Genomic DNA, 18,603 nt, shown 5'->3' on the forward strand with positions numbered 1-18,603 from the left:
ATAACACCTAAAATGAGTGTTTTTACCAAGAAGGGCCCCTTTCCACCTGCAAAACAGCCAGTCTTTGAAGTATAATTAAATTGTACTTTATTTGAGGACAAAATTGTGCCTTTTCAGTAAATATATTATTTTCAGTTAAACAAGAATCAACATTAAAAAAATAATTTTGACTTCAAAAATAACATAAAACAATAAAAGAATGATTCATCATCTGTCAAGTACAGTTGCATCCAATATCATCTGACTTGTAAAACAGTGTTTTATTAAATGCATATGATAAATAGCATAATATGTAAATCTTTTGAAAGTTTCTCCCATTCTTTAATATTAAATAAAATGTTAATGTTAACATTTTAAAGCTTTCACTGTTGTACAACCTAGAACATTTTATTTCACACAATAAGATGTATATTAAACAGTACAAAAAGGCCAGAAGTCTGAGGATTTTTCAGCAAAAACAAGCAAACAAACTCAAATCTAAGCAACTAAACTGTTTATAAATTTTAGACATAGAATATCTCAGGGTTAAAACCATTAAAACCATCAAATGGAAATAAATCACATTTAAGCAGCAGCAGTGATAAATGATAAAAGATCATTTAGATTTTACTTCATTTTCTAAAAAGATACATCTGTTCACCTACACACAAGAAAATAAATGTTTGATAGATTTATGATTTTGAGTCACAAAAATGCATTATCTCTCTAGACTACTGTTGAATCATGAGTCTTCTCCCTTCTTATACCTCTCTTTAACACTCTTACTCTGGTGATACCATCACAGGATCAGAGTTGATGCCCAAAGCTCTCTCGACCAGAATAGTTGGAGGGATATGGTGGTTTTTCACCCTAATCATCATTTCATCCTACACTGCCAATCTGGCCGCCTTCTTGACAGTAGAGCGAATGGAATCCCCCATTGATTCAGCGGATGATTTGGCAAAACAAACCAAGATAGAATATGGGGCCGTCAGAGATGGATCAACAATGACCTTCTTCAAGGTAAGGAACTAACAGTATATTCTCAATGGTCATCTCATACTGATGGAAAGAGGGTGTGGAATAAGAGTCTGTCCAAAAAAAAAAAATTTTTTTAAGGTAACTTTTTTATAAAATAAAATGGTAATGAGATAATCCGATTACAAAGAACCCAGGTGCCCTCAGCAGTCAGTGTAAAGCAATTTTTTCAGTTCATCTAGATATCAGTTCTTCTATCCCCAATATAGTACACTCAGATCCACATATCTCTTCCTTCAGCATTTTTCTCTTGCCTTTACACCATTTAGATATCAATCCTTCTATCCTCGATTTAATACACTCAGTTTCACATATCAGTACCTTCAATATCTCTTCTTACCTTTACATTCATTAATTAATGACTCATACATGGAACTCACAAAATAAAGTTCAGTTAATCTGAAGTTCCAATCAAAATGTGTGAATATCCTTGTTTGATTCATTGTGTTCTATACTGGATGAGACAGGAGCAGATGACAAGTAAATGTGTTGATAGTGGAATTTATTTGGAGAATTAAATCCAAAAATATCCCAGGAGACTCCAGTCTAATCTTGCATCTGCACCAGCAGGGATACTGCTCCCAGTATAGCCTGAAGCCTTCCCCATAGCCTAGAGAGCTTCCTGAGGCACCAAAGGAGATTTAAGCTAGAATCAATAGAGTTTTAGTGTCAAGTACATTTTGTTGTTCATGTCTTTTAATGACTTACCCAGAGTAATGAAACTGATTTCAGCCTTGCATACAGAATAAGCTGTAGTGGTTTTATTATCAAATCTCAGATACTGTATCTCCCATGGGGGAAAATATGGATTTTAATAGATCCAGAAACCTTTAGAGATGGCAAAAAACCTTAGAGATCAGAAAGATTTAGACCTTCACATTACTCATGAAAAGACCAAAACTCTCAGAAGCTAAATTATCTGCTCAAAATCATACACTTGGTTTAAGACAGAGATAGGCTAGGACCTTCTTGGAAGAGGTAATTGTGCCTGTGTGGGTGGGGCGGGGTGGGGGGTGGGAGCGGGGAAGGAAAACAACAATTGTAACCAAAATAAACTCTAAGAACACTTTTGTCAACACTTCACACCCGGATTATGAAAAATTGCCACCCCAGGACCAAGTGGACTACTCTGACTTGCGGAGAATATTAAAGTAGAGACAAAATATTAAGGCTAAAAAAAAGTGAACACATCTTGATATAACAGTTCACAAAAATTGGTATTGTATATGTGTTTGTGTTAATCACTCAGTTGTGTCTGACTCTCCATGACCCCATGGACTGTAGCTCACCAGGCTCCCATCTATTACTTATGCAGTACATGTGGTTTAGCAATAATGAACAGTAATAGATAAACAAATAAAAACTTGTTTTAAGAGTAAACTAGGGGGCATCCCTGGCAATCCAGTGGTTGAGACTTCACCTTCCAATGAAGGGAGTGTGGTTTGATTCCTGGTCAAGGAGCTAAGATACCATATGCCTCAGAACCAAAACAAAACAAAACAAAAAACAAAATATAAAACAGAAGTGATATTTTAATAAATTCAATAAAGTTTTTAAAAAATGGTCCACATTCAAAAAAAAAATTTTCATAAAAAGAGTACACTATACCCAGAGGTTTATAAAAAACAGAGTAATCTTAAAATGTTAGGATTTTCTTTTCCTTTATTAAAAAAATGATTTTTTAAACACTTGTTTTTTAAAGAAATATGTCATTGATTTAATGAAGGTATAAAGTGTGGTGATTGTTTATTTTTTGGACAAGTGTTGTTTTCAGGACAAATGACTTTAAATATTGGCTTTCCAACTTTCTGAAAGCTTAAATTTTCCTAAAATCAATAGTGTGAAGAAACATAAGCTACCCCCATCACAATACATGTCAGAAACCAGGAAAGTGACCTGCAAGGCATATAGGACCGAGGGACACTGCTAAAGTAGAATTGAGTATGTCTGAAAAAATGTCTGAAATGACTTACCTCTTTCACCAATATCAGAAAGTTTTAGAGTATTGGGAAAGGGGCAAGTAGAAGCAGAGAAGATTCTACGATTACTATAGTATAGTATGGTATACATAGAGCGTGTGCTCAGTCATGTCCGACTCTTTGCAACCCCATGGACTGTAGCCCGGCAGCCTCCTCTGTCCATGGGATTTTCCTGGCAAGAATACTGCTTACTAAGATGCACATCAGAAATATAAAAAGAGGGAGAGCCTATGCTTTGAAAAAGCCATAGATCTGACTCTGCCACTGTCCAATCAATCACTGGATTCACACAGTATCCTTTAACCTTATTTTGATTTGTTTCTGCTCGCATGTTTCTAAATATAAAAAGTGTTGGTCCCCACATCACCTGGTAGGACCCTGCTGCTGCTGCTAAGTCGCTTCAGTCGTGTCCGACTCTGTGTGACCCCATAGATGGCAGCCCACTGGGTCAATATATTAAGGTATTCTTGGATAGTGCTTTTCACTGAAATAATTCGGCGCTAGTCTCACAACTGCTGCTCCCTGGGCATTTTCAGAGCAGGCTCCTGCTTGCTTCCTGGTCCTGAAAATGAGGCACAAGTAAAAGTTTCTTGGGTGACTGGGCAAACGAGACAATAAGCATCTCAGGGAGAAACACCGTGATGAGAGTACAAACAATGACAGGGAGATGAGAAGCATGCATTACACACTAGCTCATAGCCACACACTCTGCTCCTAAACACTTTAAATATATTATCTCATTTTCAATGGCAACCCACTCCAGTACTCTTGCCTGGAAAATCCCATGGACAGAGGAGCCTGGTGGGCTACAGTCCATGGGGTCACTAAGAGTCGGATGCGACTGAGCAACTTCATTTTCACTTTTCATTTTCATGCATCAGAGAAGGAAATGGCAACTCCAGTGTTCTTGCCTGGAAAATCTCATGGACAGAGGAGCCTGGTGGGCTGCCATCTATGCGGTTGCACAGAGTTGTACACGACTGATGTGACTTAGCAGTAGCAGCATCCTTATAAAGGGAGACTGAGGAAAAAGCTAATATTATCCCCATTGTATGATGAGGAAAATGAGGCATATATACATGTGTGCTAAGACACTTAAGTCGTATCCCACTTTATGCAACCCTATGGATGATAGCCTGACAGGCTCCTCTACCATGGGATTCTCCAGGCCAGAATACGGCAGTGGGTTGCCATGCCCTTCTTCAAGGGATCTTCCCAACCCAGGAAACAAACCTAGGTCTCCTGCATTGCAGGCAGATTCTTTACCTTCTGAGCCACTAGTAGGAAAGTAAATGAGGCATCAGTTCAGTTCACTTCAGTCGCCCTTTCAGTTCAGTTGTTCAGTCATGTCCAACTCTTTGCATGGACTGCAGCCCACTAGGCTTCCCTGTCCATCACCAACTCCAGGAGCTTGCTCAAACTCAAGTCCATCAAGTCGGTGATGTCAGCCAACCATCTCATCCTCTGTCATCCCCTTCTCCCACCTTCAATCTTTCCTAGCACCAGGGTCTTTTCCAATGAGTCAGTTCTTCACATCAGGGGGCCAAAGTATTGGAGTTTCAGCTTCAGCATCAGTCCTTCCAATGAATATTCAGGACTGATTTCCTTTAGGATGGACTGGGTGGATCTCCTTGCAGTCCTAAGGACTCTCAAGAGTCTTCTCCAACATCACAGTTCAAAAACGTCAATTCTTCAGCACTCAGCTTTCTTTATAGTCCAACTCTCACATCCATACATGACTACTGGAAAAACCATAGTTTGACTATACGGGCCTTTGTTGGCAAAGTAATATCTCTGCTTTATAATATGCTGTCTAGGTTGGTCACAGCTTTTCTTCTAAGGAGCAAGAGTCTTAATTTCATGGCTGCAATCACCGTCTGCAGTGACTTTGGAGTCCCCCAAAATAAAGTCTCTCATTGTTTCCATTGTTTCGCCATCCATTTGCCATGAAGTGATGATAGAACCAGATGCCATGATCTTAGTTTTCTGAATGTTGAGTTTTAAGCCAACTTTTTCACTCTCCTCTTTCACTTACATCAAGAGGTTCTTTAGTTCCTCTACACTTTCTGCCATAAGAGTGATGTCATCTTCTCACCTGAGGTTATTGATATTTCTCCTGGCAATCTTGATTCCACCTTGTGCTTCATCCGGCCCAGCATTTTGCATGGAATATTCTACATATAAGTTAAATAAGAAGGGTGACAATATACAGCCTTGATGTACACCTTTCCCGATTTGGAACCAGTCTGCTGTTCCATATCCATTTCTAACTACTGCTTCTTGACCTGCACACAGATTTCTCAAGAGGCAGGTCAGGTGGTCTGGTATTCCCATCTCTTTAAGAATTTTCCACAGTTTGTTGTGATCCACACAGTCAAAGGCTTTGGTGTAATCAATAATGTAGAAGTAGATGTTTCTCTGGAACTCTCCTGCTTTTTTGATGATACAACAGATGTTGTCAATTTGATCACTGGTTCCCCTGCCTTTTCTAAATACAGCTTGAACATCTGGAAGTTCACTGTTCACATACTGTTGAAGCCTAGCTTGGAGAGTTTTGAGCATTATTTTGCTAGCGTGTGAGATGAATGCAATTGTGTGGTAGTTTGAACATTCTTTGGCATTACCTTTCTTTGGAATTGAGATGAAATGAGGCATAGCTCCATTAAATAACTCACCACAAATTTATAAAGCTATTGATGGGAGAGCCAGAGTTCAGTCAAACTTCAGAGAGTTCTAGAAGACAAGCATCTTGAGGATAGACAATTGGTCTCTTTTGTTTGTCATTTATATCCTCAGAACCTAAAACAGTACCTGGAACATAGTAGATACCTAGTAAAGGATAGTAGAACTCAAAAAACATGTTTTTAATAAATGAGCAAATGCACTGATGAAATCTAAGAGAGATGAATTCTATTAGAGAAAGGAAAAAGAAAAAAAAGGGAGGGAGGTGAAGAAGTCTATTTGTGCAAGGTGCTATAACAGAATATCAGACTGGGAAGTTTATAAACAACAGACATTTATTTATCACAATTCTGGAGGCTGAAAGTCAAGATTGGGCTCCAGCATGGTTGAATGAGGGCTCTCTTCCAGGTTGCAGATTTCATACTGTGTCCTCCTGTGGTAAAAGGGGCAAAGGTCTTTTAGGAGCCTCTTTTATAAGGGCACTAATCGCATTCATGGCTCCATACTCATGACTTAAACACCTCCCCAACACCTGACCTCCTTATGCCATCACCTTGGAGTGTCAGGATTTTAACATATGGATTTGTGGGGGAAACATTCAGACCATAGCGGGAAGGATACAGAGAGATCCACAGAGGAAGAGAAGCTGTTCTATGTTCCTCGATTTACAAGTTATATCATAGCCCAGCAACCCTATTTATCAAGAAGAAATTTATTTGCAAAAAGAGAACAAGGACTAAATCCGATTTAGTTTTCCCCTTGAGGGAGGCAAGCTGTCAGAAAGCTTTAGAGGGATCCACACTCGGGGATTTTAAGCTGGATTATTCTGCAAGGGAAAGAAACATGCCAGCCTTTTAGCTCTCAGGGAAGTTCCACCCTGTCACTGAGTGACAGCAGTTAAAGTCACAAGGACTCAGTTCTGACCTGGCTCAGCATTAATGCATCACCTCTGCTGTGCGATTATGGTGTCCCTCCTTCCCTTTCTCTCTTAATCAAAGACAGTATCTCTCTTAGGTTGTGGAATCAATAAGGAAAGCTTCCTTTACCTGGTCTAGCTTAGCACATTCTGATCTACTGTTGGGGATGTAATGACCCTTGCTCACATGGGTTCCATTCATACTCGGTCACAAGGAAATTTCTAAGAAGCATTTTTTCATCACACAATGTGCTTTTGTCCCCTCAATATCCCCAAAACATCCCTTCGGCACATCCAAATGGTAAAGCTGACTCTTTGCTTTCAAGATGATTCTAAGTTGTTTCACAGCTGAAGAATAGGCAGTTAAAAGCTGAAAAGGATGATGGAAATTACTAAAATCCATAAGCAAAGTGCACTAACCCTTCACATTTGGTCTCTAGGACACAAGCAGGAGATGCTTTTAGTAGAGGTTCTGCTGGAAAAGGGCTTCCCAGGTGGCACCAGCAGTGAAGAATCTGCCTGCCAATTCAGGAAATGCAGGTTTGATCCCTGGGTCAGGAAGATCCCCTGGAGAAGGAAATGGCAACCACTCCAGTATTCTAGTGGAGAAGGCACTGGCAACCCACTCCAGAACTCTTACCTGGAAACTCCCATGGACGGAGGAGCCTGGTAGGCTGCAGTCCGTGGGGTCGATAAGAGTCGGACACGACTGAGTGACTTCCCTTTCACTTTCCACTTTCATGCATTGGAGAAGGAAATGGCAACCCACTCCAGTGTTCTTGCCTGGAGAATCCCAGGAATGGAGGAGCCTGATGGGCTGCCGTCTATGGGGTCGCACAGAGTCGGACACGACTGAAGCGACTTAGCAGCAGCAGCAGCAGCCAGTATTCTAGCCTGGTAAATCCCCTGGACAGAGGAGCCTGAGAGACTATGGTTCATGGGGTTGCAATGAGTAGAACACAACTGAGCACACACACATACCACACACACACATACACACACTGCTTGAAAAGTGTGACCAGAAGTTGCTCACTAAAATTTCCATCCAAAGTCATTGACTTTTTTTTTTTTTAAATCTAGACTGCTATTCTTGTAGACAACCTGGCCTTATATTTCAGATTTGGGATATTTGATTTTCAATGTGAAAAAAGGCTATTTTTTAAAAATAGCTCAGATGAGCTTTCACTATTCATCATCTGAATTCAGACAAGGCTGAGGGAATAAATTGACATTTATTAATCAAGTGCTGGGTCACGGTATGACTTGTCTAAGACCAGGGAAGCCAAAATAGTTTTCCTTCACAGAGCCATTTGTATGTGGAACAATCACAGTGATCACCAGAGGCTGTATTTACACAAAGAACTGGGGTTAAATCATAAATTCAAATACATGTATATTCACAAAGTTTTATAGATGGACACCTCAAGATACCTATATGCTAATGCCTATTAAAGTAAAGAACAATTTTAAGTTTTGTGACCAAGGGCATTTAGTTAATGATGCTTATTAAATATTATACTTCCTCTTCTGCACCTGTCATCTGCACCTGAGTCTTAAAGACCTTAGCACTGTGGATGATATAATGCCTATTTGATGACAGGGTGTCAGTCACCACGAGACCAATTACCAGGTCAAAGTTAAAGAAAGGCAGAGTGTTTTATCAACTGTCCAGGGACTGTTTAAGATTTTTAGGAGATTCTTCAAGTGTAAGGAGACCTTTTATTTGTCCTTGTTGGGCTATCTATCAATTTTTAAATGGAATCTTTTTATAAATCAGTTTGTTAATAATTCAGAACTTTAAGAGACTTCATATAAGAAAACTTTTTAAACAGATTCTTTTGTTATTTTCTACTCGAGAGAGAATACTAATCGATAATATGATATTAATTATACTGGTTTCTCAATATAATTCTCAATATAATATATAATAACATATATTTCTCAAAATAATATATATTTCTCAATATAATTAATATGATACTAATTATATTGTTGAATTGCTTGGTCCTTTCAATTGTTTCAAAATCCTGAATGATAGACTTTCCTGCCTTCCCCACTGTCTGAGGCCAACCCAGCATCTGAGGAGGTAAAAAGAGTGGTCAGTTCAAGATCTATGGACATAACTTGAGACCAGATTTCCTAAGGCCATTTCCTCTCTTATACACAATGTTGAGAGCAGTGGCACCCAAATACAACTTCTCCTTTTATGTTAGAGCACTACAGTACAAATCTTCTCCATGTCTCGTAAAAAGTAGGACGTGTGAAAAATTACTTTCTCTCCTTGTAATTATTAATTCCATTAGTTACCTTTGGACAAATGGAATAGCCCAAACTTTGGTCTCACAGTGAACAGTTTAGCAACTCATATCTTTCTCCTAGATGAAGAAATGACTCTCATGTTAAAAGTTGAAGAATCATTTAAGGCCTAAAACAAGGGTTTTTCTAAATGCCTCTTGCAAACTATCATCCAAGAATACTGATTTGGGTTCATCGTTCAGAGATTAGGGATCCCAGCCAGTCTTTTCAGGAGATATAACTAGTACAAAATTAAAACTTAGAGGAAAGCTTTGTTCTAGAGCCAGATAGCCTGGGTTCAAATTCTGATATTACTGCTTACTAGCTGTATGCGTGCATACGTGCCCAGTGGCTTCAGTCATGTCCAAATCTTTGTGACCCTATGGATTGTAGCCCGCCAGGCTCCTCTGACCATGGGATTCTCCAGACAGTACTAGAATGGGTTGCCATGCCCTCCTCTAGGGAATCTTCCTGACCCAGGAATAGAACCTGCGTCTCCTGCATTGCAGGCAGATTCTTTACTACTCAGTCACTGCTGAGTCACCGGGGAAGCCCTATTAGCTATATAGACCTTGGTAAGTTATTAAATCCTCTGTACCTTGAAATGTTATTTTAAGAAATACATAACTTAATAGAGGTAGTGTGCTTGTAATACTAATTGGCAAATTATAAACATGAAAACTGTTAAATAAAAAAAAGAAAAATGCTAAAAATTATTATAATTATCACTTACAACATCATCACCATTAGCAATACTTATTCCTAGCTATTAGTCCTACTTTTTCAACTTTCTGAATTAAAAAAAAAAAACAACTCTCTTGTTTGGTCTTTGCTCAGATTCCTAACCGTCAGCGATCCCTAGGCAGTGTGGCTTCTGGTATTGGACAGAAAAATTCCAGAGAGTGCCAGTGCCCAAATCTCAAAGACTTTCAGAGGCCAAGTCAGATGAAAAACTTAGTCCTTGGAAGCTTTGCTGAGCACATACAGGCATTTGCAGAAGAACCACTTCCAGATGGTAGATAAGCAGCAGATGGTGAGGCTGCCCTTAGAATTCAGCTGAGAAGAAGGATGAGGCAGTTCAACTCAATTCAGTTCAACTTAGATATTTTTCCAGGATCTCCACTTTGACCAGTACTTAAAGTGGGTACTGTAAGAGATAGGAAAGGGAGGATATAAAATTTTGCTCAAGGCTTAAAGACCTGAATAGCAATAAAGAGACAAGATGGACACAGACCTGTTAAATACAATACAGCATGTGATTAAGTAGCATGCCTTATGCAGACAGGAAGTGGTGTGAACATAGTAAAAGTCCTTGTGAACCCAGAATAGAAAATACTCATGTGAAAAATGACTCTCAGTTGAAGCTAGCCTTGTAAAAATCATCTCAGACCCAAGTCAGAGGATTACATAGATTAGATCGTGGTGCAGTCTAAAATGACTTGAATAAAATAGATTTTTAAAAAATCGTAACAGGTTTGTCATTGCTGGCTTTCATGGTCTGGGGACTTTGGACCTGCTGTGGGAATAAGGGAGTCTCTAACCTTTATAATCTCCTTCCAGAGAGTAGCTAGGTGCTTTCATTAACTCAAAAGATATTTCAAGAAAGTTGCTGCACCAGTGCCTCTGAAGCAATGAGGCATTATGGGCAGACAGGTTTCAGACAGAAATAGTCATGTAACGAAGCACAAAATGAAAGACATTTCACAAACTTGTCTGCAGAGGAAGGAACTCTTCACATAGGAGCTATTAGCTCTTGTTTGAAAGGTCCAGCCAATCCTGCCATCAATGTTCAAACTGCCAAGTACCTATAGTTTAAAAATGTATTGCTTAGGGAGAAATCCATGAGGTCAATTAAAGTTAACCTGTTTCAGTGCCTGATACATTGCCTGTAAGGGACCAATCTTTAATTCTGGACAGGAGAAAAACATGAAAAATGTTTTAGCAAAGGTGTTTAAATCCCACTGAGGGAAATTGTTAAAGGGAACACATGAATTTTTAAAAACCTAGGAGATTCTGCAAATGTCATAACTTTCTGTCAATTCAAGGTAAGAGCATAATCAACTGGGATGATCATATTATATATTAATACATTTGAAAGATAGAGGCCCCTCGCTATAGTATAAATGCTTTCATCTGAGAATGCTTTCTTCAAAATGACTTTTGTAAATTAAATCACATTTTTAAAAATCCAGGATAACTTATTATTTAGTGAAATAATATATCTAACCATGTGTTAAGCTTCCCTAGTGGCTCAGATGGTAAAGAATCTGCCTGCAATGCGAGAGACCAAAGTTCAATCCCTGGGTCCGGAAGGTCCCCTGGAGAAGGGAAAGGTTGCCCACTCCAGTATTCTTGCCTGGAGAATTCCATGGAAAAAGGAGCCTAGTGGACTACAGTCCATGGGGTCCCAAAGAGGTGGAGGTGACTGAGAAATTTTCACTTCGCTTCAATCGTGTGTTAAGGGAAATGATCGCTTTTAAGGCAACTGTTCACCTCTGATGTATCTGTTTTACAAGTTTGGATGCCTGCGTGGCTAATTTCTGTGTCTTTGATTGATTTTTAAGGTTTTTTAATTTTTTTAATTTTATTATTTATTTGCGGTTGCACTGGGTCTTTGTTGCTGCGTGGGTTTCCCCTAGTTGCAGTGAGCGGAGACTACTCCCCACCTGTGGTGCATGGGCTTCTCATTGCTTCTCATGGTGCAAGTGGCTTCTCCTGTTGCAGAGCACTGGCTCTAGAGCACAGGCTCGGTGGTTGTGCCGCGTAGGCTTAGCTGCTCTACAGAATGTGGGATTCTCCTGGACCAGAAATCGAACCTGTGTCCCCTTCACTGGGGAGTGGATTCTTTTCCACTGTACCACCAGGGAAGTCCCATTTCTTTTTTTTAAATCAATGTTAAGTAAGTTGGAGATGACATTTTGAAATGTAATTGTCTTTGGTATTTTATTTGTTCTATAAGTATGTATTTACCATATTTATAAGACCATTTGTTTACAAGATAACAAAAATCAAATATCAATAATCAACCCTTAGTGTATTTGTGTGGGGTCATGGATATATGTAAAAATAAGTGTATAAATAGGTGTATGTATATATATAATCTTTATATGTGTTGGCCTGAAGTAGAATCGCAGTTATTCATTCTACTGAATAATGGGATTACACATCTTTACTGTAGAAGTCCTATAACCTGGTTGAAGAAATAATGTGATAATGTGTATTTCAGTAAAAATAAAATATTAGAGGGCTAGGTCTATAAAATGCACATACTATCAGTCTAGGATCGTATTACACTCCACAATTCACACATATTTTACCTGTTATTATAGTAAAAACGCTGCAACTGAAACCAATGAAACTATATGAAATAGAAAATGCTGTTAAAAGAAAAAATATAAACAATACCTACATTTCTTTTCAGGTTACAACTGTTGCAGTTCCCAAAACACTAATTTTCTGTTGTTGTTGTCTAAACAAATATAAGCTGTCTAAATTCACGTAAATTGTTTCCATGAATTGTGTGATGGCTACAAGAATTACAGCAGCGCTAGTTATAATAGAAAGATGCCACAGCTTTTTACTGCAATTATTTTTTTTAGAAAATGTGTTAATGCTGTTAAAATGTCAGCCAAGTCATAATTGTGATGGTCTGTGTGTTAAAACAAATGGTTGATTCCCTATGAGTTAAGACCACATACCCTAGAGCCAGATTGCTAGGGCCGGGTCCTAGTTTCTCGTTTCTGTATGTGGCATTCTGTTTCCTCATCTGTAAAGGAGAAATAATAATGCTATCTTTCTCATATGAACACTGTGACGATTAAATGGATTAATAATGCAAAGTGCTTGAATCATTGTGGGCACACGGTAAACACTGCATGTGCTGGTTATTATTACTATTTTCAATAAGCAGTTTTTAAGTGTACAGAGACCAATTGTAAAATCATTTCCCATTGAGTGTTTAACTTGCAAGAATTATGAGAGGAAAAAGAGAAATAAACAAGTCATCAAATGGTGATATAGTTATACTCCCTTATAACAAATTTTAGATGAAAAAAAACACTTATTCTTTGCCAACAGCCTTTCAGCAGCATCAGAATAGCCATATAATCAGGTTTAACTAGACAAAATAAATGTATTTAAACCTTGATTTAACCCCTGTAAGATTAAAAAAAAAAAAAAACTAAAGAATTTCAGATTTGATAAATGAGAACTTTTCAGTTTTAGTGATTTTTGATAAGCTCAGAGTACTTTACAAATCTTCTAATTAACCTTTGACATATTCAATGAAATAAAATGCAATCACTATTTCTTCTTTTTAAACATATATTATTTAGAGCAATTTAGCAGGCTGAGACTGTAGAAGATTTAGCAGTGCAGAAACATCCAAACTGTTATTCAAACAATTTGCTTGGTCTTTTAATATTTATGACAATGTTCCATAAAGCATGCTTTTATTTTTAAGAATTATTAAGATTTGTGTCTTAAAAAGTTTCTATTAAAAAAATAAACTTAATTTAATTACTCTTAAAATAGTACTTTCTGACCAAACAAAATAAATATTGCAAAACATAGTATAACAGAGGATGGAATTCAAAAATAAGGGGGAAAAAGACCTTCACTGTGTATTGGCTCTTTAATCAACATGACACCTGGGTGTCACTTCACTGTTGTTGAAGTTAGGACCTGCATAAGTAATGTGAAAAGGCTGTTCTGAAGAGTAGAACCTAGGAGTTGAAGGATCCTTAAGTGAAACTTGTCCAACAGTGAAATTATCCTTGTAAGTTCCCAGTGGTAGAAAATGCACTATATCCTAAGGTGCTCAAGCCATCTGCAGATAGTTTTAACTGCTAAAAAGGTTATTTCTTGGCCACATTCTGGGTCTTTCTATCTAAGCTCCCCAGTTTTTCAAATGTAGAATAGAAGGCACTCCCACAACTTTCTAAAAGAGGAAAGAAAACTTTAAATGAAATCAGAAGGGTGCTATTCTCTGACCGATTATATTTTCCACTATTAGGCTAGAGTAAACATAGCAGGAGGGGACCAGAGAAATTTAGAATGCTCCCTATATGCCTTCTACTTGACCAAGTCCTCCACCAAGTAACCATTTTCTTACCAAGGAAAATTTCTGCCCTCAGTGAGTCACACTCCATGCCAGCTAGATTTCCCTTCTAGCACCTCAGGGAACTCAAGCCAAGATCAACCTTCTACTCCAAAAAGGAAGATGTAAATATGACCATGACCTTAAGGGTCATGATTCATGACCCTGAATTAATTAATGACCTTCAGCTATATATGTTGTTATTGTTCCATTAGTAGGTTGTGTTCAACTCTTTGTGACCCCATGGAGTATAGCCCTTTAGACTCCTCTGCCCATGGGATTTCCTAGGCAAGAATACTGGAGTGGATTGCCATTTCCTTCTCCAGGGCATCTTCCCAACCTAGGGATCCAACTCATGTCTCCTGCATTGGCAGGTGGATTCTTTACCACTGAGCCACCAGGGAAGTCCCATCAGCTCTACAGAGCCATGCTAATCAAAGTATGATATGACACGTGTTGATTCAGGGAACATTGTGTTACCAACCTGCAATAAGATTAAAAAATAAAATGAGAACAAGAGTTTAGAAGTGCTGTAGCTCGATTAATGGATACTTCTTGAATGTAGACCACTTTGAAGTCTGTCAAAATTTAATCTGGTGAGCCACACCTGGTATGAGTGATATGAATCCCTACCTACCATAACACAGTAGGACCCCAGATAGGTCTGCCTGGGAATGAAAGCATAGACAGTCCTTCACTGCAGATGATTTGAGAACCACACTTGATTGGGATCAATAACAAGTGTATAGGTTTTCAGGTGAATCTTCTCATCTTTTTCCATGTCCTTCAGTACATAAATTCCAAGAAGGATTCCTCCCCAGGTGGTCTATTTCTCATGAATGAATTGATCTTTTACTTCATCTTGTCCTCAGCTTCCATGCATGCAAGCTAAGTCGCTTCAGTCATGTCTGACTCTGCAACTCTATGGACTGTAGCCCTTCAGGCTCCTCTTTCCATGGGATTCTCCAGGCAAGAATATTGGAGTGGGTTGCCATGCCCTTCTCCAGGGGATATTCTCGACCTAGGGATCAAATCTAAGTCTCTTAGGTCTCCTGCATTGTTAGGAAGGTTCTTTACCACTCAGCTCCACCTGGAAAGCCCTCTAGCTTCCATAGACCACACACAAAAAAATCCAATTTTCTACCTATTTACAGTATTTATCTTTAATAAAATTTAAATATAATGGAAAAATAGATGTTTCATGGATTTTTTGTATGGGGCTAACTCCTAGTTTGCATTAACATGATACCAAATCGCAAATAACCTCAGGGCATAATTCGAGTTCATGAATATATGCTATAGTGTCACAGGTAGATCATAAGGTGAAAATCATTCTCAGAAGAATTTAGCAAGATTGACATTCACCTACCCAAAATAAGCATGGAAAGACCATGCTTATTGGTCATTAATTACATTAATTATATTAATAGCTGAAGGTCATTAATTAATTGATTAGATTGCAGGGGATTGAACTCTGAGGCTTCTCTGGTGGCTCAGATGGTAAAGAATCTGCTTGCAATGCAGAGACTCAGGTTCGGTCCCTGGGTCAGGAAGATCCCCTAGTGAAAGGAGTGGCAACACACTCCAGTATTCTTGCCTGGAGAATCCCATGGACAGAGGAGCCTGGTGGTGTATAGTCCACAAGACCAAGGAATTGGACGTAACTGAGTGACTAATCTAAAACTGAGGTCCAGTGTTACCTATGGTACATATTAACCAGTTTTGTGACTTTCATGAAGTCTCCAAAGCTTCTGTACCAAAATTTCCTCCTCTGTGAAAACAGGAGTTTGAATGGACCAGTTTCTAAAGTCTCTTGACAACTTTAAAATTTCATAATTCTAAAAAAAAAAATTTCCCTTAAGGAAGTTTCGTGATGGAGGAATAATTTTCCCAGCAGTATATTCACTGCCAAAAGACAGACTGACCTCTTTGCACTTACACAAGTAGCTCTTTATTATAAATTTTGCATTATCAGACTCTTCTAGGCTAAAATTACCCAACAAATTAGGCATTGACCCCAACCTCAAAAAAACACTTTTTCATGGTTACATGAACCCCAACTTTCAGATATCTCTGAGAGTGAGGAATAATTCACACAGGCCTGATCATGACAAAATGGTTTCCATAACACACCAGTATCTAGAAGGTACTGTTTATTGAATTGCTATTTGTCTCAGGAGACTTTTCTCAAGGGGCTCTTCAAATGTTTAACAACCCAAAATAAAGCCATCTGGCCTCCCTCAACTCATAAAGCTGACAGCAGTAACCCAGGTCTTAAATAGATTTAGGAATTGAGTGAGCCCCCAGGAACACTTGAACACGAGTAACCACGCTAGCGTTGAATTCACAGGTATTTCATTCATTGCTTACGACCACAAATCATGTTTTAAATCATCTTACACCCCTGAGATGGTAAGATGATAAGCCCTGTGCCTACCAAGGAAGCTCTCGTGTGTGTGTGAGTGTGTGTGTGTGTGTGTGTGTACCATATACAATGTGTGAGCTAGAGATAGCTCGAAATTATCAGTAATTCCCCTAGTGTCTTTCATCTTTCAAATTAATAGAGGGAAGTGCTGATGCAAATGAAGACAAATACAGAAAAAAAATTGAAACAATATGGAAATTACAAAACAAAATGTAAACAAAATCATGCAACACTTTCAAATGAAAATTTAGTCCTCATTATCTAAACCACAACTGGAATTTAAAACTAAGTATATACAAAAAAGGCATATAAGAAGACAATAAGAAGAGTTTTCTGATCTGAATTTCAGTTTGAAAGAGCATTTGCTCTAATTTTTCTAGAGAAGATAAGAATAATCAGCAGTTCTTTCATAAATAAAGCAGAGAAACTCTGGGATGTATCCCAAGGCTGTCCCTGCAAAGAAATGTTACATACCAGAACAGTAAAACAATGCCTACTGAAGTTAAGTAGTTGAAGGCAATGGAATTAATGAATAGAGTCCTGGGGTGATCTAGTCACCCCTTGGCCCATGGGGCCTTGAAGTCGTCTTCTTAAGTGGCCAGAGTTCACTGGGCAAATGCTGTCATTGATACCAATGTTGTCTCTTCCATTCTGAAATCAGCAAAAGGCAATGTCTTACATCTATGGGGCAGGATCTCTTTTTTTCTCCATAGCTGCCTCAGCGCCCCCAAGGGTTTTTCCTTGACAACTACCAAACTAAAGTCCCAGGATCATCAATATTAGTTTCCTACCTAAAGAAAAAGAATCCTCCCTACACAGTTTGAATCCCTGGGCTTTTGAATAGCTTCAGGGCCTATTTTCTCAGCACTCTCTGCTGGCGGGTGTGTTTGTTTCCCTGCAGAAATCGAAGATATCCACCTATGAGAAGATGTGGGCTTTCATGAGTAGCAGGCAGCAGACTGCCCTGGTCAAAAACAGTGATGAGGGGATCCATCGAGTGCTCACAACTGACTATGCCCTGCTGATGGAGTCCACCAGCATCGAGTATGTGACGCAGAGAAACTGCAACCTCACCCAGATCGGGGGCCTCATTGACTCCAAAGGTTATGGAGTGGGAACGCCTATTGGTAAGAAAGGCAAGGCAGTATCCAAGATGGCAAATGTTAATTACAAAGTATAGAAGGGAATGGACTCAAACATATCTATCCCACATTCTGAGAAAGTCTACAGTGCCTTCCATGGACTAATTAAAAGGGAAATGCCCATACAGATCATAGACACGTTCGAATTAAAGAGTCTAGGATCTTCAATCTAATAAACTTTCAACTCATTATTTCTTTCAAGTTCTGCCACTGCATATATGTTTGAGGTCATAGATTTTATTATTTTACCCCAAATATTGTTTAACAATATCTTCCAAATTAACACTCCTCACATTATGTTCTCCAATACATGCCTATATAGTCTTTCTATAGTAAATTTTACTAGAACACAGCAAAATTAACTAAGCATATTAGATGACAAAATTAAAGAGCTAGTGTTCCATGTAAGTAGAAAACAAAACTGTATCTATCAAAAGGAAAAAGGAAAAGATTAAATTATAATTTGCTCAGACAATATGCCGGATTCAGTCATTAATAACTATCTAAAATCTCCAAACAGTCCTTGTTGTTCAGTCGCTAAGTTGTGTCCAACTCTTTGCCACCCCATGGACCGGAGCATGCCAGGCTCCCCTGTCTTTCCCTGTCTCCCAGAGTTTGCTCAAACTCATGTCTATGAGTTTGTCCATGAGTCGGTGAGACCATCCAACCATTTCATCCTCTGTTGCCCCCTTCTCCTTCTGCCCTCAATCTTTCCCAGCATTCAGATCTTTTCCAGTGAATCATTTCTTCATATCAGATAGCCAGAGTACTGAAGCTTCAGATTCATCATCAGTCCTTCCAATGAATATTCAGGGTTGATTTCCTTTAGGACTGACTGGTTGGATCTCCTTGCTGTCCAAGGGACTCTTCACCAGCACCACAGTTCAAAAGCATCATTTCTTCAGTGCTCAGCCTTCTTCATGGTCCAACTCTCACATTCATAGATTACTACTGGAAAAACCACAGCTCTGACTATGTGGACTTTTTTTGGCAAAGTGATATCCCTGTTTTTAAGATGCTCTCTAGGTTTGTCATAGCTTTCGTTCCAA

The 18,603-nt window shown here is 38.7% G+C and overlaps 1 protein-coding gene across 11 annotated transcripts in view; it reads left to right on the forward strand.

Annotated features, from left to right (window-relative positions):
* The window catches only part of GRIK1 (glutamate ionotropic receptor kainate type subunit 1), a 467,817-nt gene that overhangs the window by 423,883 nt on the left and 25,331 nt on the right, over nucleotides 1–18,603 (forward strand). For all 11 annotated transcript variants that reach the window (XM_061419459.1, XM_061419725.1, XM_061419550.1 and 8 more), the window contains 2 exons: nucleotides 785–1,002; nucleotides 17,314–17,539. In XM_061419459.1, the coding sequence (XP_061275443.1) occupies nucleotides 785–1,002; nucleotides 17,314–17,539 (444 nt within the window). The remainder of the gene's footprint in view (nucleotides 1–784; nucleotides 1,003–17,313; nucleotides 17,540–18,603) is intronic.

Source organism: Bos javanicus, chromosome 1 (assembly GCF_032452875.1).
Source record: "Bos javanicus breed banteng chromosome 1, ARS-OSU_banteng_1.0, whole genome shotgun sequence".
Classification (NCBI taxonomy): domain Eukaryota; kingdom Metazoa; phylum Chordata; class Mammalia; order Artiodactyla; family Bovidae; genus Bos; species Bos javanicus.